At 52.7% G+C, this 20813-nt stretch overlaps 7 protein-coding genes across 7 annotated transcripts; 2 read left to right on the top strand and 5 right to left on the bottom strand.

Moving 5' to 3' along the window:
* Positions 1-4215: 4215 nt before the first annotated feature.
* Positions 4216-4806, bottom strand: IWZ02DRAFT_384142 (putative bZIP transcription factor; the record flags this gene model as incomplete). The annotated part of the gene is made up of 1 exon (XM_066765315.1): positions 4216-4806. A coding segment is annotated over one exon (591 nt), but the record flags the coding sequence as incomplete, so codon positions are not given.
* A 1589-nt stretch (positions 4807-6395) lies between these two features.
* Positions 6396-7148, bottom strand: IWZ02DRAFT_76805 (uncharacterized protein). Its single transcript, XM_066771195.1, has one exon. The coding sequence runs from the start codon at positions 7030-7032 to the stop codon at positions 6562-6564; it is 471 nt and encodes a 156-aa protein (XP_066619225.1). The 5' UTR covers positions 7033-7148; the 3' UTR covers positions 6396-6561.
* IWZ02DRAFT_76792 (uncharacterized protein) lies at positions 7030-7824 on the bottom strand. The gene has a single exon (XM_066771194.1). It carries the CDS (start codon positions 7584-7586, stop codon positions 7134-7136), a length of 453 nt encoding a protein of 150 aa, XP_066619224.1. The 5' UTR covers positions 7587-7824; the 3' UTR covers positions 7030-7133.
* Positions 7825-8482: 658 nt separating this feature from the next.
* Positions 8483-9605, bottom strand: IWZ02DRAFT_76790 (phosducin family protein). The gene is made up of 4 exons (XM_066771193.1): positions 9437-9605; positions 9206-9388; positions 8803-9158; positions 8483-8755 (listed from the first exon to the last, which is right to left on the bottom strand). Exons 1-4 carry the CDS (start codon positions 9493-9495, stop codon positions 8613-8615), a joined length of 741 nt encoding a protein of 246 aa, XP_066619223.1. The 5' UTR covers positions 9496-9605; the 3' UTR covers positions 8483-8612.
* A 226-nt stretch (positions 9606-9831) lies between these two features.
* On the top strand, positions 9832-13099 carry IWZ02DRAFT_76745 (adaptin N terminal region-domain-containing protein). Its single transcript, XM_066771192.1, has 5 exons — positions 9832-10031; positions 10092-10462; positions 10510-11842; positions 11888-12685; positions 12736-13099. Exons 1-5 carry the CDS (start codon positions 9953-9955, stop codon positions 12969-12971), a joined length of 2817 nt encoding a protein of 938 aa, XP_066619222.1. The 5' UTR covers positions 9832-9952; the 3' UTR covers positions 12972-13099.
* Positions 13100-13521: 422 nt separating this feature from the next.
* Positions 13522-18218, bottom strand: IWZ02DRAFT_76560 (uncharacterized protein). Its single transcript, XM_066771191.1, has 7 exons — positions 17771-18218; positions 17653-17717; positions 17415-17590; positions 17305-17361; positions 16877-17248; positions 16607-16823; positions 13522-16414 (listed from the first exon to the last, which is right to left on the bottom strand). The coding sequence occupies exons 1-7, from the start codon at positions 17839-17841 to the stop codon at positions 13791-13793; spliced, it is 3582 nt and encodes a 1193-aa protein (XP_066619221.1). The 5' UTR covers positions 17842-18218; the 3' UTR covers positions 13522-13790.
* Positions 18219-19911: 1693 nt separating this feature from the next.
* Positions 19912-20354, top strand: IWZ02DRAFT_493573 (uncharacterized protein; the record flags this gene model as incomplete). Its single annotated transcript, XM_066769947.1, has 2 exons — positions 19912-20076; positions 20130-20354. The coding sequence occupies 2 exons, from the start codon at positions 19912-19914 to the stop codon at positions 20352-20354; spliced, it is 390 nt and encodes a 129-aa protein (XP_066619220.1).
* Between the last annotated feature and the right edge of the window lie 459 nt (positions 20355-20813).

Below are 20813 nucleotides of genomic sequence, written 5' to 3'. Positions count from 1 at the left end.
TGGAGCGACTGACAACACCGTAGACGCTCAGTAATGCTCCACGCTACTGCAAGTTAATGCGATGACTCCGCTGATTCTCTGACCACCTCCTGCTCTCGCCGGAGAGTAGATGACATGCAAACAAAGGAGCAAAAACAGGCAAGTCATGTCGGGATCTCAGATTGCTCGACAGAAACGAGTATCTCGATTTAATCACCGGTCAACCCAGCTACTTCAGTGGACGACGGAAGTACAGAGCCAAAGCACGACAAAGAAGTGAGCCTTTATACCCATCCACGACGCCCACTTCCACTCACAGGCGCCGCCGTATCTAGCGTCTGCTCCAGAATCGGCACCCACATGCTACGCATCCAGTCATGCGGAGGAAGCGCGCGTGCTCCACATGTGATCCCGGACGTCCAAGGACTGGGTATAAAACTTGCCTCTCTCTCCCTCCTCCTCCTTCTTGTTCTTTTTCTTTATAGTTCTCGCCTCTCTGCTCTTCTGAAGGGCAAAATGGCGCGGTGAATTACGTGTGCGTTGAAAGACGGTTGATAGAGTACACTATCTAGCTGCGTGGGGAGTCTCCTATATATTTCTTTAGCCGAAATTCTTTAGCTAAAGTTAGTAGATCGAGAACTTAGCCTGACATTATAAGTAGGACCACTAACCTTTTTTAATACTTAGCATCATCATCTCTTCTCTAAGTTATCCTTCTCCTCGTCCATGGCCTAAATTGTGACAAAAGGCAGCAAAAAAGACACATAAAGTCGACGTCTAAAGCGCACGCAAACGAAGTGGCCGTTGAGTTCCGTAGGTGGCCCCCTCCCCTGACGAGGAACGTAAGGAACCATGTAGAGTGAAAGCAAGACAACGAGGCACGCTTTCATACCTTCCACGAGACCTTGATACTGATCAGCTATCGGAGTAGAAGTGGTACGAGACTAGTCTTACGTGGGAAGTGGCGCGTGACTTACCCCTAGCCCTGCTTAGGGCTCGCGGGATGGGTATAGGGATAACAAGGAGTATAAATTCTGTACCTCTCTCCCTTCCTCTCCTGATACTCTGTAGATCGCACCCTCGCTCTTCAGCGATGAAGGAAAGAGATGAGTACTTGTGCCTTGGACAACGCACTCAATCAATCGAGATACTCTTTCTCCGGGGCGTTTCTTGGGAGTTTCCTTCGCAGTCATGACTTGGCTCCGTATGGCGCATATCCGATAGGCACCACACCCCACTGATTCTCAACATCATTACGTCTCTTTACTATTATCCTTTGCAGCTTTCCAACTCCAGTCCCTCCTCCCCTCTGAGAATAACAGAAAAAGAAAATAAAAATAAACCCCTAACCGCAACCCCAAACACAACCACCGAAGGAAACGAAAGACAGTGGTAATTGACGGCGTCTACGCCGCCGCGTTTCCGTCTGCCTCAAAGAAGGGAGGAGAGAACGTTATCATGCAGCAAGAAGCAAGATCACGACGTCGACGCACGCTTTTATGTCCTCATAACATCCCGAGCACGGGTCAGCTATTAGAGTCAAACCGGAAGTGGCACGGGGCTAGTCAAGCGGAGGGGTGTGGGGCGTGTGACTAACTCCTAGCACTCGTGGGATGGGGTTGGGTGTTTGTGTGGGGAGGGGAGGGGAGGGGAAGGGTGTGGTATAAAACCCCCTAAGCGCCTTTCCACATCCTCTCGACACTGACCGCCTTTCTTGCGGATGCGTGGGAAATACCCTGGCAGACATGAGTCACTCTTATGCTCTACCATGACCTGGCAAGTCAGACTTTTGTTTCTGCGGCGCGCAGCTTGGTCCGACGCCTTTCAGCGCAGAGAAGTCACTTTGCGCCGTTGTATAAACGTGTTGCATAGCACCACTACAACTCTATCATCACGCCGGCCATCATGACTCCCCAGTACCGCAGCTCTGCCTCCGTTCTTCTGACTCCCTCTGCCTTGCTCATCTCTCTTAGCTGCAAGGCGATGCAATTGAAGAGAAGGGAAAAGGGAGAGAAGACACAAGTCATACCTCAAACCTCCAACCCGGCAGCTCTCACAGTGCTGAATTTTCTGCGTCTACCTCTACGCTGGCGAGATTATCGTAGCAGAGAGGAAGCCTCTGGATAGAAAGGCTGGCTTGCATTTAAACACATCCTTATTGAGACTTGACGTGTAATTGAGGACAGACGCTGTACGCAGCGGCGAAAACGGCAGCTGCCCCCTCTTGACGCGCAAATCTCAAGCACCGCATCATATGTGTCCCTTCAATTTGCTCCTCTACCTACATAGATACGAACATCGGATACGAACATCGGATACGAACTCCCACGCCTTCGCCTCCTCCTCCCCTTTCTTCAAGCTCAACTTAACCACCAAAACCAAAACGAGGCGAGGCGAGGCGAGCGCTACATCGACAGGGAGACGCTCGTTCGTCGCCTCCTTCTTTCTGGCTGGTGGCGCTTTCTGTGGATAATTCGTGGAGGGGAGGGGAGGGGAGGGGGGTGAATCTCGCGTTTCTGCGACTTCTCTTTCCCTGCCTGCCTGCCTGCCTGCATGCATGCAGCTAGACAGCCAGGTAAGCAGGAGAAAGAATTTCCCACAGCGAGGATAAGGTGCACGCTGGGTGACTGGTGTCATGATTAATGTAGATAGTCGCTGATATCAATACTCAGTAACGGAATGATGCCATGTATCCCTCTTTCACGCACCAGCAGCCCTTAACATCCCCTCTCCCGTCCCTCTTCCTCAAGTCAATGCAGCACTCCACCACCACGCCGCGCGGGCGAGGAAAACGGCGATGGAGAGAAATTGCTCGTGGTTCGTCCACTCATATTCCCCCGACTCGTGCACTTCTGGGGATCTGGCTGGGTGCCGCAAACCGCACACAAACAAGGAGTGGGGAGTCGAGTCGCTTGTCGAATGCAAGGAACGATGTTAGGGAAGAAGGGGGGACTCATGATGACAAGGCAGTGATGGAGGGGAGGAGGGAGGATCGTCGGCATCAAGACAGACCAGACCAGACCAGACCAGACCAGACCAGACCACGAAAGCACAATGTCACCGTCGTTCGTTGTTGTCAAAGTGTTATCGTCATCAACATTGCTTCCTCGCTTACTCCTCCATCCCTACCCCTCTCATTCATTCATCCACCAACCCCAACCCCAACCAGGCCGACTTTACTTTCTGCGTCGTAATTTTCTTCTACTTTTTTTTTTTTTTTTTTTCCCCTTCTCCTCCGCATCTCCATCCCACCGTTGTTTTTCGCAACCAATCAAGCAGCCGCGCCCACTTGAGCACTCTTTTAAATCGCGCGGCGGCATCTCCTTTTCTCTCTCCCCACAACCGCCGCTATCACAAACACGGCTGTGAAATAAAAACAATGCTGCAGCAAGAAACACCAATGACTAAACGCCCATCCTATCCAATCCTGTCCTTTCCTTTCACCTCCTTTCCAATCCAATCAAACGCAAGTGGACCAACGGAGAAATATCAAGAGAAGCTCCTTCGTTCATTCGTTTGAGAGTGAAACGGGAACCGGGGGAATCTACTCAGACACGACGGGAAAGATGATGGGCAAGTATAGAAGAGAAGAGAATAAAGAGAGGAAGAGGGGAAGGGGAGGGGGTATATCAGAAAGGTAAGTAGGCGGCAGGCAGCAGAGCATGAGAGCGTAGCATGAGGGGCGTAAGCGCGTAGATGAAAATGAAAGAAATGCTAGAGTGTGGAGAAGGACGACCCATCTGTCTGCGGAGAAGATGGCGTGTGTGAAGCACCTTTTGCTTCCACAATACTGTGATATATCGACTGCTCCTGTTTCGGGCAGGGGGAGGGAAAGATGGGGAGAAAGTGGCAGTTGACTATGCTGTAGAGCAACTGCGTCTCATTCCGAAGGCCTGGCCTTGCATGGTATGACTTCGGGTGGCGAGGTGGCATGTGTCGTGGTTGTGCTGACTGTTTTCCGCGGCCGCGGACGCGGACGGGATGATCCGAAAACGCTCCGGAGGGTCCGCGGGACAGCGACGGGAGCGCGCCAAGCTGTCCACGCCGGCAGCCTCTCTGGCGTCGTGGCCGAACGAGCAATTCCGACTGTGGTGGCAAGGTGGTGTAAGTGGGTCAGAGGTAGCGTACAGTAGGAGTAGAAGAGGGAGGGAGGGGCGGGGCGGAGCGGAAACCATGCTAAGCTGACCGCACCACGCCTCGACACGCTCTCCCTCCGTCAATTCTCGCCGCAACCCCTCAAATCAACTCGTCTGCGCTGCCCGCCCTCGCGCTCTCCTCGATCGCGCGACACACAAAGTCCTCTTCAAAGACCGGACCCTGCCCATTGCACCGCGCGGCGCCGCGCAGCCGCTCGCACACATCCGCCACGTCGACCGCGCCCTGCCGCACCGCCGGATGCGCCTGGATGAGATCCCAGGTAGCGCTGGCGGAGAGATGATTGCCCGCGCTCGCGGCGCCGGCAATGGGGATGCGCGACAGAATGGTGGCGCCGGGGCTCAAGCCAGACGTGTCGCGCAGCTTGTGGTGGTCGGGCTCGACCTTGCCCGTAATGACAGTGACGCCGTCGTCCTCGGTGGGCGAGGGCAGCGGGTCGCCGCCGACCCCTCGCGCGTTGCCGCTTGTCGCGCGCAGAATCTCGTTTTCCGTCTTGGCCCGCTGCAGCAGCAGCTTGAGCCGCTCGTTGTCGCTTTGGAGTGAGTGCGTGCTGCTTTCCAGCGCCGACAGCTTGGCCTCGAGCTCGCGGACGTGGCGCTCCTTGCGCTCGCGGAACGCGCGCTGCGCGGCGCGGTTCTGCGCCTTGCGGCGGGACTGCGCTGGCGTGAGGTTCGCCGCGGCCGGCAGGGCGTTTGTCGGCGTCGCTGCCGTCCCCGTCGCTATCGACGACAGCGAGGGTCGCTTGATGACCGTGTGGCCGCCGCCGCCACCGCCGCCGCCGCCGCTCGCCGACTCGCTGTCGTCATTGTCTGAGGACCCGCTGCGTGTGCGCGACGGCGAGTGCGGCGGGACTATCGCGAAGCCGGCGGCGTCTGCGGGAGGAGCGGCGACGGGAGCGGCGGGAGGAGCGGCCGCTGGTGCGGGCGGGAAGGATTGCTGCGAGTGCTGCTGTTGTTGGAACGGCGGGACGCGTGGGGGTTGGGCAGAGTCGAGGTCGAGGTTGATGGCGCTGTCGACGCTGGCGGACGGGTGCAGGGTGGTGGGGCCCGCAACGGCGGCATGACGGTGGCTGGGCGGCGAGCCTGAGTGCAGGTTGTGAAAGTAGTGGGCTTGCTGGTGTTGATGTTGATGTTGTTGCAGCGAGAATTGGTCAAAGTGGTGGTGTTGGTGTTGGTTGTTGTCCTGGGGCGGCGGATAATCAGTGAGCGACAACCGAAACTGTGGGGATGGATGGATTGTAGTTCCGTACGTGGGGATTTATCTTGTGCTCGATGCCATCGTACGAAGGCGTGGGCGGCAGGCCCATGTAGTACTGCTGCTGGGGCGGAGCGGAAAAGTACGAGTAGTCCATGATGTGAAGTCGATTCCAGCTGGACGCACGCGTCGAGTCTTGTCGAGTCTGGAGGAATGGTGTGGGAGGAAATGAAGCTGTCGGGATCGGACAGAAGCTTCAGCGAGGGGAAGCAGGCGGAGGATGGTCGAAATATAGCTTATGGTGCGTAAGCGGGAGACAGAGGGTAAGGCTGAGGAGCGGACGAGCGAGGTGCAACCCCAGAGACAATTTGTTCTCTTGTCGATGTTGTACAGCCGCCGTCTCGCTCTCTCTCTCTCTCTCTCTCTCGCGTCATGACCGACCCAAAATCCCTGCAGCTGATCCGCCCGTCGATCTTCACTGGCCACTGCATCTGACCGGCCGCTGCATCGAATGGAAACAAACGAAACAAGTATCAACTACTTCAAAGCACTCTGCTGTACCAATCCCCCATCATCTCTCCCATACCATCCCAATTCTGCAACCCAAACCCACTACCACTACCCCCCAGCATCTCCCCTGTCCACCACCCACATCCACCACATTCACAGCCTGCACCACCGGCCCGGCCTCCGCCTCCGCCCTCCAATCCAGCGCCCATCACATCGCAGAGCCAAGTATCATCCATCCTTCCGTCGGCCGAACGACAGTGTGTGGGCGGGCGGTTAACCCTAGCGCGGGGAAGCTTCCCATGTAGAAGCTTTACCTTGTTCCCATTCCGTTTGAGCCATCCGCCCGCCCACCTGGTTGGCCGACGCGACGGTACAGTACAGTACCGGTACATGGATCTGCTGGAAGGAAGCCGGCGGCCCGGCGGCTTCTCAGGTCGTCAGCTACGCAGCCAGAAGTGAGGCTGTTGGGCCAAGATCCCGACTCCCGATGACGGGCGGCGGCGGCCTTTGCTGGTACAAGTCGTTTAGGTACCAGTGCGTGTATTCGGCGGAGCCTGGACTTTTGTCGATCTGAGGGAAAACTCAATTGGGCATGCTTGCAGTGTGGCACGCGATGCTGGACATTGATATTGAGGCGGATCCTCCGTCCATCGCGAGTGCTCTGTGGTTGCTACTCATCCGGCCTGGCTCTGTCTTGCACATCTCGAGTTCTTGCGAGATGGCTCAATCGTCCCAGATGTTGATTGGCCATAGCAGAAGGCAGTGGATCAACCAAAGAAAAGGCTGCAGGGGTAAAATCGAAGAAAAATCAGAGGAACAATGACGCAGATACTCAGGCCCCAGTTCACGTCGTGACCATCGAGTCCCGCAATGCAGATGCTTCATGCACATGCGCGTTGATTGTAAGCTGCGATAGATGAACTTGACGCTCCACGACTTGATCATGAGCAATGTTGAGGTATGTGGCGGAGGTGCGTTGGTGGGCGACGAGAAGAGCAATTGACGAATAGAAAGACCAACGAAATCCATCCTTGCCGAGACACTGTCACGAAAGGAGTCCGAGGAAATGTTCTGCAGTAAATCTGTTGTCCATGCACGGGGCGTTAAAATTGAGGAGGACCAAGGCTGCAGAGCAAAACAATCAACAGATGATGAAGCAGAAACGCAAGGCAGGAAGACGAACCAACCAACCATTCAACACCGATGAATGTAAGCCATCGCCTCCACAGATCCAGATCGCCCCGCCTGCTCACGTACATTCGAGTACAGCACAAGCACACACATGGCACATCACACTATGACGTGCGGTCCATGGATTCGCGCATCATCACCACCTCCCATGTTTGCCGGACCCGTCTCACCCAGGCACGCCAGCGCGATCCTTCGCATACTCCGACCACGCATCTACGTGAGCAGGCGACAGGACAATGGGGATGAGGCTGAAACCATGCTTGCGTGGTCCTCGCGCCCCGCGGCTTGTTGCGTCGACCCCGCGCCGCACCGCACCACGCTCCAAGAGGCACACCCACAGCCAGTGGAAGAGTCAGAACGGTCGAGGTCAGATGGGCAGCAGAAGCTGGAGGAGGCGTAGGCGGAGGCTGAGAGCAAAAGCCGCAGGGAGGGGTGAAGATACGCCGTGCAACGCCGCAGGAGGGGAAAGACAGGGGAAAGAGCGGCCAACCTGTCGTCAGCGACAGACGGGGCCAATGGCGACTTGGTCCAAGGAGCTGCTGAGGCTGATGGTGCATACGCTATGGTTCTTGCCCAGGCCCACGTGTGCGGTTGAGCATATGACTGGTCCAGTGTGTTGAGGAGTCAAGGGGCCAAAACGGGTAACTGCATGCATGAAGATGTCCATGCAGCCATGATACGGGCAGACGGTCTGGACTCGAGACTGTGTGAATTTTGGAACATGAGAGGGTCTGGATCCAACAGCGCAGGACTGACTCGGTGATGAAAGGAACTTGGGCGCGCGCGGCACGACTTGTTGATTGTTGGTGGCGTGGTCGATGTTGTGCGTAGATACTTGAGCCCGCTGGTAGCTGGCAATATCCAAGGACAGTATGAATGTAACTTCCCCAGTCTTCAGCCAAATTATTGGGAGAAACGAACTGTCCCACAGACAATCTGAAGTTCCGTTCCGCAAATCGAGGTTTCAAAATACATTGAGCCGTCCCACGATGCACATCTCTATTGCAAACGAGTCCATCGTATTGATGTCACTATGGTTCCAAGTCAGCAAGAGTCGGCCGAAGGACGCGTCTGCTGGACGTCATTCACCGTGGAGAAATGGTTGAGCTTGGAGTGTCGCTGGCAGATAATTGCGCCAAAGCCGTTGCGCGACGCATTCAACGAAAAGAGCCTGGAGAAAGACGGAGTCGTTCAGTGTCAGCAAGCTGAGCGGCTTTTTCGGGGGCGAATCACGAGTCGCTCTTGGAGCCTTGGGAGTTTGGAGCTGAAGGTTTGGTGTGAGCTCGGGATTCAACATGGACTTTGGCACGTGGCAATGTCATAGGCTGGCTGGCTGGGCATTTTCGTAGGTACTCGAGTCGACCCGACTTGCCGCGCCAATGCCTCTTTCTGACCCGGATGATGGTTTCCAGTCTCTTTTGCCATTTACTTTGGCTAATTCTGCCTTCTAGATTGTACTTGAATGTGACGAATTCAGGACTTTTGTCCTTGATATCCAGGAGCTTCAGATCTCGGGGATCATTGACGGCCGACCTGCTTCGGCCAGCAGTAGGCATTTGGCGTTAATGTTGCCTATACCCGACTCAATCCCAGTCGCTATCCTCGTCGTCGTCATTTCGGGATTGGCGAATCTTCTTGGGTTGTTGCTCTTCATCCTCGTCTTTGCGCTTCAACCGTGGGTCAGAATGCTGCAGCGCCCCAAGGTCCAAAAGGACCTTCTTGATATCTGCAAAATCGTCAGTTTGACATGGAAACGGACGATGTGCGACCTACCCTCTACCGACGTCCGCGGCCCGTTGAGTTCCCTCAGCGTCACGATTTGCCTCTTGATATCGCCACCCTTGTATATCAACACCGTAGGGCAATTCTTGTCCGGGTATCCCTCAATGCACAAGTTGCCGCGAATCTTGCAAAACTTGATGTCTCCAAAGTCTCGCGCAAGCTCCCGCCACAGCTCTTCTGCGATGCGCGACTCGACGTTGGAGTCTGAAGCCGTGAGGAGCACAAAGACCCAAGCCTTTTGCGACGCTTCCGTCACCTCGCGCGAGTAGTCCGGTTTTTGGATCGGGTAGACTTGGTTGAAGACGGAGGCTTTCGTAATGGTTGATAGCTCCGCCATGCGCTTCCTCCTGTCAACTGTCAGAGAGACTAGTGGTGGTGAATAAGTGATACCAACCGGTATTGCTCAAGAAAGTCCTCGTCCTCGTCGTCCTCCAATTCATCCAGCTCGTCCAAGTCTTTGCCTTCCAGTCTGTTCTCGTGCGCCAACCTCCTTGCCTCAACGAGGGCTTCTTCAATCATGGGCGTGGGTGACGGGGGCTTTTCTGGAATGACTCCATGCTTGCGGAGAATGTCGTTCCTGCAATTGCGTCAGCATGCAGCCCGAATTGGAATCGAGGACACTCACCATTCAGTATCCTCGTTCGGGTCGACTTCTACGGGGATGGGGACGTCGGGAATATTCATCGCGGCGGCAGGGTGAAGACAGCTATTGAGGGATTGAACACTTGAGCAATCTGTCCTTTGGAATAGGAAGAAAGTGGAGTTGTCAAAAGAGTTGTAGGTGCCTGGTGGTAGCTAGAGCTCCGTCGGGGGCTTCCACGTCTCCGCAAAGTCGTTGCCGCTGTCATGGCCCGTGCGCCGGGCCTGATCATGGGCCACCGCCCGGCAGAGAGCTCCATCACCAAACACCCCAGGGTGAACACGCCTACTCCCTTCACACGACACGTTCGCGCCAACGTCTACAAGCGACAATTTGCTGCCCGGCACCGAGTCGCTCGTCGCTCACTTTCGTCTAGGAACCGTCGCCTACGTCGACGCCGGTCGCACAGCTTCGCCTCAGGGCGGATCGGCGAGGACACCTATACCCCATACCTGAGGCCACGCACACTCAGGTCGCCGGTTGGCGCCCACCAGCAGCACCATGGAACTCGACAAAAAGGATGCACCTCAGAGCATAGAGGTGCTTGCGCGCGTGGACAAGGCCAAGATTCTTGGGGAAGGTAATTCTGTTCACCCATGATTGTGTCAAGTCTTTGCGAATACTGGCTGACAACGTGAAGCTCGAAGATTGATTAGGGAGAAAGATATCTCTGCTCCTCAATCTCGCGAAGTCATTGGTCATATCGCTCGTCTACTACTTAGCGGAGAGGAGCTCAAAAAGGCGGAAGTCGGGGAGCTGGTCACCGGTACCATGTTCACCTTTCGACATGAAGCTCCTGGCCTCCGGCAAATCCTCCATTGGCTTGTGAAAGAATTATCCGCAGTCAAGAACCTCGATGTCGGGGAATTCCGAACTCTTTTCCCGAATTCGGTTGCTGGCGACGCAGAGAACAGGAATCTCGAGGCCGACAGAAGGCGGGGCCCTAGGATCGAGGGCACTGATAACATACTCAGGCCTAACGCTATCAGAGCTTTGTGTCGCCTCTATGATGTGAGGAAATCTACCTCGTACAATGAATTGCAATTGACGAATAGCAGGCCTCCAATGCTCAATCATTTGCGAAAACCGTTGACCCTGCCATTGTTGACGGCGATTCCAGCGTTCAGTCTGCTGCACTCATCAGTCTTTACCACACGCTACCGTGGGGTGCTCAACATCTTCGGGCCCTCCAAAGCCAGATTCAGGCAGCATTCACCCAACCGAGAAGCTCCGGGTCCTGGGCTTGGCCGGAATACCACGCGCTCGGACTCGACTATCACGGTCGTCTTGCGTCTGAAATGCTGGCGAAAGATTTCATCAGGTCCGGGGACGGAGGCTTCAAGAAATCTAGGAAACTACAAGGACCTGCGACCAAGATATTCTTTGCCAGATTCGCAGCTGAGCTGGCCGACAAGAACAACTACCGACAGGGGGCTATCGAATTTCTCATCGAATTGCTGGATTCTTTCGAGTCTATTGAATACGATCCAACAGTCACTGGAGACAAAGAATCATTTGTTTTGAAGCGCTCCATGGTGGCGCTCGAGGCCGCCAAAACGATCTGCCAAATCGAGGACGTCAACCCCGGATCTCTCGACCAAGCCGTCCAGAAGCTCGTCGAGATGGCCAACAACTCTCATCAAGTCGTCAAATTCGCGGCGATGCGAACTCTGTGCAGCGTCGCGAGCTCGCACCCGGACATTATCCGCCGGCACAACGATAGCATCAGGAAACAGATGAAAAACTCGAACAAGGAGATCGGAAGTTTCGCAACAACCACGCTATTGAAAACAGCAGATGAGGCCGACGTTGACAGTCTCATGAAGGAAGTAGGGAGCCTCATGACCAATGCTAGCAACGACTTCAAGGTCGTCATTGTTGAGGCAGTCACTGCACTCTGTCTGAAGTTCCCCACCAAGAAGGCTGCCTTGGCCAAATTCCTCGGTGACTATCTTAAGGACGAAGGCTCCTATGATTTCAAGCGCGCCATGGTCGAAGGCATGTTTGACCTTGTCAAGTCCATTCCGGAAACCAAGAAGGACGTCTTGCTCCGGCTCTGCGAGTTCATCGAGGACTGTGAATATCCGAGTCTTACAATTCGGGTCTTACACGTCGTTGGCACTGAGGGGCCAACTGTAGAGCATCCTACCATCTTCATCCGCCATATCTACAATCGCTTGGTGCTGGAGAATGCGCTCGTCCGTGCAGCTGCCGTGACGGCACTTGCTAAGTTTGGAGTCGGCCAAACGGACCCCGAGCTCAAGCGCAGCGTTCATGTCCTACTCAGCCGCAGCTTGGACGACGAAGACGATGAAGTTCGAGATCGAGCAGCTTTGAGCCTGAGACTCATGGAGGACGAGGATGACAAGTCTCGCGAGCTCATCAGAAACGGTATGACTAATTCGGTCCTTTGTGAATGTGTCTAACCTGCGGCAGATTCCATGTTCTCTCTTGCCGAGTTTGAGGATAGACTGGCCATGTATGTGTCAGCTGAAGATCGTACAGCTTTCCAAGAGCCTTTCGACCTTTCCATAGTTCCTGTGGTTAGCAGAGAGAAGGCTCGTTCCGAGACTCGTACCAAGAAACTTTTGGGAGCCACGACGCCTACCAAACCTCGTTTAACTCCAAAGGCCGACAAGCCAAGCGGCACGGATGCATTGGCGTCGTCTGCCGCCGCAACTCTGAAGAAGCACATGCAGGAGATGCAGGCCATTCCAGAATTCGTTGAACATGGCAGACTCCTCAAATCTTCGCCAGCCACTGAGATTATCAGAACGGAATACGTCGTCGAAGTGGTCAAACACTTTTTCAACGAGCATGTCGTCTTTCAATTCAACATCACACACGACCTAGATGACACTGCTCTTCAAAATGTCCGCGTGGAGTTTGACTCACAAAACGACTTCTTTGAACACGAGTGGTCGATTCATAGTGACAAGCTCAAAAAGAACGAGACCGGCATCGAGTACGCCAGTTTCAGGAAGACTGATGTCGCAGGAAGATACGTACCGGGTGCCGTCGCATTTGAGAGCACGCTTAAATACGATTTGCTGGATACGAAATCATCCGACGACTCAGGGACTCCTGACGAGTCCCAACTTGACCCATTCTATCTCACGCCTGCGGACTTCTTCATGCCGGCATTCGCTGGAAGCTTCAAGAATGTTTGGGGACAACCTCATCAGGAAGAAGCCGACGCCAGTATGACTGTCCCGGACCTGAAAAGCACCCAAGGTAAGACAGTCTGCCCTCTGCATTCAAGCAGAATATCTAACACAACCCAGACGCTGCCGAGCAAATCCCAAATATTCTTTCGCTTCAACCTCTCGATGGTACAGATATTGTGTCCAGCAAATACCAGCATGAACTGAAGCTGTATGGCAAAACAATATACGGCAGCTGGGTGGCGGCAACCGTGAAGATTTTGAGACTGGTCGACTCGGGCCAGATTGGGGTTCAGGTAAAAGTGAGGTCCGAAGAAGAGGGTGTAGCTGCTTTGGTGTTGAAGTGCTTTGAGTAGAGGAGCAGTTTCGAGAGCGGGGTAGGGCTTAACACTTTAGTTGCCTGCAAATAGATTGAAACAAACCCCGACGCGTTGGTACAGACTACCTCGACGCATTCCCGACCTGTGTGACTAATGGCTTTGTCTGCTTCCTAATAAATTCGTCTCCTCTCAGGCCGCCGTTTCTCAGTCGCCAAAGACATGGGGATGAATCGCTAGCCCATCTGACTTTTGGCAGGTACAAGGGAACGAGATGGCTCAGGCTTATGAGGCATTGTTTCTCATAATTGTTTACTTGAGATAGGTCGGCGTTATTGAGCAGCTACTGCAACGCAGCAGCAGGGTGGTCTGCAATGTAATGCAACGTAATATGAGGCTTCCATCGCAATGATTACTCTGCGCAATGTCCGGTATTTAATCTCACTGCGCAGTGTATAGTCTACATTACATCGCATTACCTTTTTTGATCGCAGTGATTTTCACACCGCCTGGAAGAATTCCACTTATGTGCGTGGCAAAACGTGCCATAGGGCACGTAGTAGGGCGCTTAGCAGGACGCACTTGCTTAGGCCAAAGCGTGAATGAATAAGGAAAGCAGTAGGGGAGTGTTATGTCTAAGGTGTATGGAAATATCACCTGTACTGCTACATCAACCAGATATTACCTCTTGTGCAATGCAGTGCAATGTAATTAAACCCTATGAATTAATCACATTCCGTAAACAAGATAGTCTCCATCGATCGCATCGTATTATGGACCACTCTGCACAGCAGCGTGTATGCCGTAAGGAGAAATCTTCGATTCACCAAGGTAGAAACATCTCGCCGTGCCTTTCTTTCAAAATCCCTTCTGGGGTGTCCGTCTTCTAAGACCTAGATCTTTTGCTTGTAATCTCTTCAGTCTCTCCTTCTGCTCTTGCTCAAAAAGTACCAGCTCTGCTGTCAACTGTGATGTCTTTTCTGGTGAATGGTGATAGATCTCGAATTTTTCGGTCACGCGTCTCGAAAACTCATCTACCTCCTCTTGTTGCAAGTCGGGTATTGGATGTACTTGACACAAGAGAATGACGAGACGCTTGATGTGAATCTCGATGAGCTGTCTGCGCCCCTTGTCGCTCTCGCCCTCGAAGTGCTCAGTGGGGTTCATTTTCGCCAGATATTCGATCTCCTCGTTTCTCCTCTGGACTGATCGATGAAGTTGGGGAAATCTTGTCTGCGCCCGTGGGATTCTCCAACTTTCAGTATCCAGAGAGTCTGGCATTTGAAGTCGGCGGTAAAGGATAAGACATGCTATGAGGAATGCAGGAGAGCAACTACGATCGAGTTTGGTTCCCCAAAAGCTGTCCAAACTGAAGAATTTTTTCCCAAAAAAGTTTGGCCGTTCCAGACTTTTCAACTGGTCTTTCATTTCTGGCGTCATTCTTAGCCTGGTATGCATGTCGGCACCCATCAAGACCAATTTAGTGACGCATTCTCCTACTTTTGGATATCTTTTTGGCCGATTGGATCGCTCAAGAGCTATTTGTCGGTGCAAAAATCTGTGCCAGATTGTCTGGCCTTTCCATTGTTCATTTGGATCTGCGGTTCGGTGACAGAAACCAACATCAAGGGGGAAAACCACATCATCATGATAAACCCTAAGAAGCTTCCGTGACTTCGACTTCTTTAAGATACTGCGATGGAATAGTCCATCGAAACATTCCAAGTAGAAGTCAAGGTAGGGTTGGGAACGGTAGATTGTGTTGATCGAAGCTTGAATCCGACCCAAAAAACAATCCTGTCCGCTAGGGTCATTGAATAGGAACAGAAGCATTCGCTCTTCAGTGGATTTCGAGTTGCGGTCGTTGTAGGGTCGATTGATCTGCTGGGTGTCGATGAAGACAGCCAAGTCAAGCGCTAGCCCCAAAGCCTGATTGTAGAGCTTCTCGTCCCGCAGTGTGTATCGTGAGTCGTGCAAGTCGAGACCTCTGGCCATAAAATTATGGAAATCCCACAGAAAAGATGCCATGGTAACTCTTCCACAGCTTTCTAAGTGCAACAGGCTCTTCCCTGATTCAGTAATTGCCATCTGATCAGAGTGAATGGTTCTTCGCTCCTCAAGAAACTCTCGAACAGTCTCATGAACAAACACGACGGCATTTTCACCTCTTTGGTTCTGTCGAAGCTCCAAGAGACAACCGGTAAAACTTTTCAGCCATGCCTTGCCCAAATTGAAGAGATCCTGGCATTCTTCCTGAGAGGCAAGCATTGGAAAAAGGTCCGTCGTGGGAACTGATCGTTTAAGATCATCCTCGAACCAACTGATGTCCTCTGCAATCACAAGAGAGAGCGGATCGAGGGGACAGTTTGGCGTCTGGCCCCAAAGATTGCTACTGACGAAGTCGAGAGCGTGGTAAAGCATGCGCAGCCCTTTATCGCGGTGCGCCTTGGGTACGTGATGCTTGAGAGCTTCAGCATAGAGACCATCTTGGCCGCAAAGTTCTCCTGGTGACTCCTCCACTTTCTTTTCGATTTCGTGGAAGGTTCGAGTCGTTTCAAGGTCGTAGTTTATGTTGCTGACTACGATGTACACCCAAGTGAACACTCCGCTTGCTTTTTCTTGGATTCTTCTTGAGATGACCTCGCGAGGGTGAGGATGTTGTCGCTCAAATCTCTTCCAAGCTCCACGCGACTCGTCAAGCAATCCATCTGTGTAAATTTTCATGTCGTCTTCGGTATGTTCGTGAATCCTCAGGGAAGGGTTTCTGCCCAATTTGCGCTCGATGGTGCGAAGCTCTCGGCTGGCGAAACAAATTTTGACGTCGCAGCGATCTTTTGCATCGAGTAGCACCTGCAAAAGCCTCGCCAAGTCGTTGTCTTTCTCTCGGTGCGATTTCTCCTTTCTTAGAGTGTCCTGGTCATCCATGGACTCAAACTCGTCAAGCCCATCCACAAAAAGAAACAACTTCACGCCAGGAGGCTTGTGGTGCAAACAGCTCTTGAATGCTCGCTCCAGTTGGTCAAGTGACCAACCGGACGTCTCCGAAAATGTCAAGTGTTGATGCTTCTCCTTCCAGGCAGATTTGATGACTTTGATAAGCTGTCGCTCCTGGTATATCATCTGGACCAGCAAGGCGCGCAAGATGCCAGTCCCGAATCGCACCAGATGTGAACCAGAGGTTCTTCGGATGAAAGTCACGGCTTTCACGAGCTTTCCGGAACCGACCCAGTCCACGAGATGTCGTTCCAGTTCTTTGTGTCGGTGTATGAATGCCATCAATGTTGATTTTCCCGAGGCTGGTTTGCCTGTGATCCAAAAGATGGAGTCCTTAGAGTGCAACCAATCAACAAATGACACAGAGGCCTTTTTTGAGGGGCTATCTTCGAATAGCCACTCAAATGTTCCTCCACAATGCGGCTTCATGGTGGCTTGCACATCACTCATGAACTCAAAACTTAAAGACTGGAGGAGTTCGGTTTGCTCTGAGTCGTCAAGTTAGCGTATAATCAAGATCTCCTTCATCTTTGTGGAAACGTGTTTGGATTGAATATTGTACTCATTTCGCTTGTCAGGGATTCAGATGAGTCTATTCATTGACATTGAATTGCCATGACCTTTCCGAAATAGTAGAAGGAGCAGTTTAGGTGTGCAAGGTGAACATCATTGCGACTAACCTTCATTAGCCTGGTTGTTCAGCTGATTCTGTATGTTCTGTGCCCTCAATTCCCTCTCTTTCTTTATGCTCTTAACGACAAGTTCAAATTCATAGATGGCAGTCTTGTAGTTATCCTCATTCCTGCTGCCAAATTTGCAGATGTTGCTATGATCTGCGTTGATGGGAATCACCTTGACTTCGCGACCTTCTATTTTCGCAGACTCTTCATCGACAATCTGTATGAATTTAGTCGAGAACAGTCCAAATTGACGTTGGTGTAAATGTGTACCCGCTTCATGTCGAGAAAGCCCCAGGATTTGCCAATTGTCTCATAAAAGCAAACGATGTGAATGCCCCCAGCTGCAGTGTTGAAAGCCGGTCTTTGCGCATCTAATGACATCGAGCCTTGCTGGAGAAGTTTCAAGAGGCTGGTATTTGGGCGTCTGAGCGAGACCTTGGTGATTTTTGCAAGGACTTTGCCATAATTTGCGAATTGACTACCCCGGTGGGGTGTAGCAAAGAACAACTGCGTCAATCCATTAGCGACGGCATTTCTTCTTGTTTGTGCACTCAGGCTGACCACAGCTTTGATGCAAGGAAAAATGTTCCCCAAGTCTGGGTGTGTCCTGTTGTAGAAGTACCGATTGGACTTTATGATTGCCTGGTGGGGAATCAAATCAGTATCACAGGTAAACTTCAGGAAGAAGATTTTCTGACCTGTTTGATGACAATGCCACCAAGGCTATGGCCAACGAGTATCAGAGGCCGGTCTTCCTGTAATTTGTAAGCGAAGTATTCAAACTATCCGTGGTAAGCGTGGTCCTTACCGGTGTATCTTTTCGAAACCTGGCAATTCCCTGGAGGAGACTATCGCCAAGATTTTCCAGATTGAGTTCGCTATTTCCACCGAAGAATTTGACAACCTCGGCATCGTAGCCCCAGGTGAAAGTCCTCACGTTGTTGATGTCTTGGCCCAGAAAGTCTCGGGGCCAGCATGATTTGACTGAGTAAATGAGATATTTGAAAAGGTATAGAAGTCGCGAAGCGAATGGTCGAAGCTCTTACCTTTTTCATCATCTTTGGTCCAAGTATGTTCCCGATGACCGCCCAATCCGTGGACGAAACATATGCTTCGATACAGGATTAGAGTCGAAGAAGCAGCTAAGGGGCTTGAGAAACTCACTCTGCAACAATATCGTCCTCATCATTTGGCTTCCAAAGATGGAGTGGACCATATCCGGGTTCCCTGACCATTGTGAAGTTTGAATGCAATGAGACTTCGCTCGAACAAGAGTATATACCGAGAAAAAACAGGCTCCAAGAATCGTTTCTACACCAGCTTTTTAAAGAGAACCCATTGTTTATGATCTATACGGACCGCTGAAAAACGATTCTTGCCTTAACAGTACTTTACTCCGCGGTGTAGACGCAGACCCACCAAAATATGCAGGAGCTTGATATTTTACACTCTCGTCTAAACATTTCAAGCGCCGCAGCCCAATCAAGCCATGCATATGCGGCTTTTGCATGTCGGTCAACTATTTTGGCAACCGCCGAGACATAACCTGGCCTTTTCGTGCAAAAATCCTCTTCTCGTCACGCAGCCCGCATGGTGCTGGTCCAGTCACAAGCGAGGCCGTCCCCTCTACTTACGCGCTTGAGGCTCTTCCTTCGACTTTTTATAGCGCTCCCATGTTGCGATTTACCCGCGCTTTGCGATATCGCGTCTTCTTTTCTTCCTACTGGATTTACATAGACGCTGAACCAGGGGGCTCTGCGACTCTGGAGACCCACGGCGCCACAGCGCAAAAATGAGGCAGTGAAAAGCTGTAGATCTACGCTGCAAGGTTAGAATGATTGAGTGAAGGATTACAGCACAGTCGCCTCGCTATATTTGTCGTTTATCGGACTCGCTGATCATTCCTATGATGTATCAACTCATGCTCTTCAGGTTCGAAGCAATTGGTCGAGGAAATCATCGGCCCAGGACGCTGGACCCACCAGGGCGCGTCCGTGATGCACGAGTGGATCAGTCTGGCAGGGAGTGACCGTCGCCCTACGACGTAGACGTTTGACGCTGCAAGCCAATGCCGCGTGCTGAATATGGAAGTGATCCTGGTCGAGCACCGAGATCATGTAGCTTCCGGTCGGTCTTTTGCGACTGCCGCCTTCTCTGGATTCGATACGGACGTTTGTTCAGGAAAGTGCGTTTCATTGCACAGGAAGTTTCCCATTTGCACTGGAATAATCTCGCTCATGCAACGAGTTTTCCCAAGCGCTCAACAAGCACTGCCGGGAGGCTTTGTTCCATCAACCCAGACTGCGTCTGCACGGATGCATGTCAGACTTGTCTAGAAAAAGGTAGATGATTTTCCGCCTGCTGTCTTTTCTCGCTTCTCTGCAGTGGTCGTTCCAAGGCTGAACTTGACTCCAGGCTTGTCGATGCAAGCCACAATGGCAACCGCGCGCTTCCGTCACTTCGATTGCACGCGGGTGCGCACACCGATTGCTCAAAGGCGAACAGAAAACCCGTTCCGGCGTCTGTGTGGAATTCAAGGAACAGCCCGGCCTCTTCATAACTCTTGTTCATCAATAATGGAGACGCCAGAGGCGCAACGGAGCAAGGCTGAATCCGACAGAATCTTTTGACTTCCAGTTCGTTCTATCAGCGCCACTGTGTTCGCCTCGTCCAGCTCATGTCTGCCTCGCAGCGACAAAACATACTTGAACAGGGGTTGATGAGTGAACCACCGGAAGAGATACTGCCCCTGTTCTGGCCTTGTCAGTTGGGGCGAAACTCATCCCTTCCGTTGAACACTTTACGTGTCTTATCTGCCTCCCCAGTAGCTGGACCATGATTGCGTGGGAGTTGCGCTGGCCGTGGGAGCAGTGGAGACTGCGAGAATCACCCTGGCCTTCCCATCACTTTTGCGTCGCACAGCCTGCTTCTCAGTCCTTGACCCCTGACCCGTTACACTCGGTAGGCATGGCGAGCGGCGTAGAGTGGGCCCACTGCAACGAACATGCAAAGTGGCCGTCGTCTCTGCCTCGCCAGTCACTCTTCTACTCGGGTCGCCGTCTCTTTCCGTCAAGCTCGGCGCCGGCCAGGTCAGTCGGATTTCCGTAGTATTACCAGTGAAGGGCGTCTGCTCTAAACAAGTGAGGAATCGATAATTCCATCAGCCGAACGTATTCCTTTCCAGCCTGATCCTGTGCCGTTCAATTTCGCCTCATCTCGGTAGCGCGTGCTTTGTTGCGGCGCAGCAAGAGAGTGATTCCACCATTGGACGACAGACTCGCAAACTGAATACCGCCTCTTCAGCCATGGCGATGATCTTCTTACCGCTCATGCAGAGTCTGCCAAACGCCGCACACTCTACGTTTGAAGTTAGCAATTCGCCAATGGGATTCTTCCGGAACCCGTGGTCCGTCACAGTTATGGAGGTCTTGCCCCCACTTTCGCTGCTTGACGCCGCGCCAGAATTGCAGGTGATTGGCTTGAGCGAGTCGTCATCCCCAGCCTCGCATCTGACTTCTTGCAGCTCAACAACCTCAGGCCGAACTCGACGCCGCAACGCCAGACGTCCAAAGTTGTTTTCGACGCCGCCGATTGGCTTCTAGGAGCACGCCACATCGCAGCTTACATGGCCAGCCTGTCATTTTTCTTTCCCGAGCGTTACGCCGCACGGAAGGGCGCTCAACGCTCCGCATCTACATGCACCTTTAGCGAAGGCAGCCTCTTCCCCCTGTCAAAACCTGCAAGTTAGCTGCCCATTCATGGGTTTTGCCTGACGCCGCACTCCACGACGTTCGAAGTTGTCTATTCGCATCAGTAATTGGCTGAACAGTCCTCAACATTACTATTCATAGTCTCTCATGTTCTCTCGGCTGCAGAATCGGCCCTACGCCGCGCTCTGCTATGTTCAAAGTTGTCCATTCAACTCCTTGATTGGTTCCACCGAAGTCGGTCCTCCAATAGAGCCCCCTCAGTTGGCGCCTCACTCTACGGCGTTCGATGTTGTTGACTGACACTTCTAATAGGCCCAGAGACACCTCGCTTATCCTGTTCATCCATTCTGGGACACTTCGCTTCCAATGCCCCGATTTTCTCGGACCGCGCCCTACGCCTTGCTGCTCTACGTTTGAAGTTTCTCCACACATGTCGGCTGATTGGCTCAGCAAGCTACTGCCATGCCACTCCGCCAGCCCCCTCCGTTGACGCCGCA

Source organism: Phyllosticta citriasiana, assembly GCF_038021145.1.
Source record: "Phyllosticta citriasiana strain CBS 120426 chromosome Unknown IWZ02scaffold_14, whole genome shotgun sequence".
Classification (NCBI taxonomy): domain Eukaryota; kingdom Fungi; phylum Ascomycota; class Dothideomycetes; order Botryosphaeriales; family Phyllostictaceae; genus Phyllosticta; species Phyllosticta citriasiana.
Note: the sequence above shows the minus strand (reverse complement) of the source record. Positions and strands in the feature narration are given on the sequence as shown.

What these genes read in the sequence shown, in the direction of transcription:
- IWZ02DRAFT_76745 (XM_066771192.1), top strand. Translation starts at nt 9,953, where the DNA reads ATGGAACTCGACAAAAAGGATGCACCTCAGAGCATAGAGGTGCTTGCG. An exon ending in CTTTGTGTCGCCTCTATGAT is followed by an intron (nt 10,463 to 10,509) that starts GTGAGGAAATCT and finishes GACGAATAGCAG; the next exon opens with GCCTCCAATGCTCAATCATT. An exon ending in TCGCGAGCTCATCAGAAACG is followed by an intron (nt 11,843 to 11,887) that starts GTATGACTAATT and finishes AACCTGCGGCAG; the next exon opens with ATTCCATGTTCTCTCTTGCC.
- IWZ02DRAFT_76792 (XM_066771194.1), bottom strand. Translation starts at nt 7,586, where the DNA reads ATGCACCATCAGCCTCAGCAGCTCCTTGGACCAAGTCGCCATTGGCCC.
- IWZ02DRAFT_76805 (XM_066771195.1), bottom strand. Translation starts at nt 7,032, where the DNA reads ATGGTTGGTTGGTTCGTCTTCCTGCCTTGCGTTTCTGCTTCATCATCT.
- IWZ02DRAFT_76790 (XM_066771193.1), bottom strand. Translation starts at nt 9,495, where the DNA reads ATGAATATTCCCGACGTCCCCATCCCCGTAGAAGTCGACCCGAACGAG. An exon ending in CCGAACGAGGATACTGAATG is followed by an intron (nt 9,389 to 9,436) that starts GTGAGTGTCCTC and finishes ACGCAATTGCAG; the next exon opens with GAACGACATTCTCCGCAAGC. An exon ending in GACTTTCTTGAGCAATACCG is followed by an intron (nt 9,159 to 9,205) that starts GTTGGTATCACT and finishes GACAGTTGACAG; the next exon opens with GAGGAAGCGCATGGCGGAGC.
- IWZ02DRAFT_76560 (XM_066771191.1), bottom strand. Translation starts at nt 17,841, where the DNA reads ATGGTCAGGGAACCCGGATATGGTCCACTCCATCTTTGGAAGCCAAAT. An exon ending in GAGGACGATATTGTTGCAGA is followed by an intron (nt 17,718 to 17,770) that starts GTGAGTTTCTCA and finishes CCTGTATCGAAG; the next exon opens with CATATGTTTCGTCCACGGAT. An exon ending in GAACAACCAGGCTAATGAAG is followed by an intron (nt 16,415 to 16,606) that starts GTTAGTCGCAAT and finishes TTGACGACTCAG; the next exon opens with AGCAAACCGAACTCCTCCAG.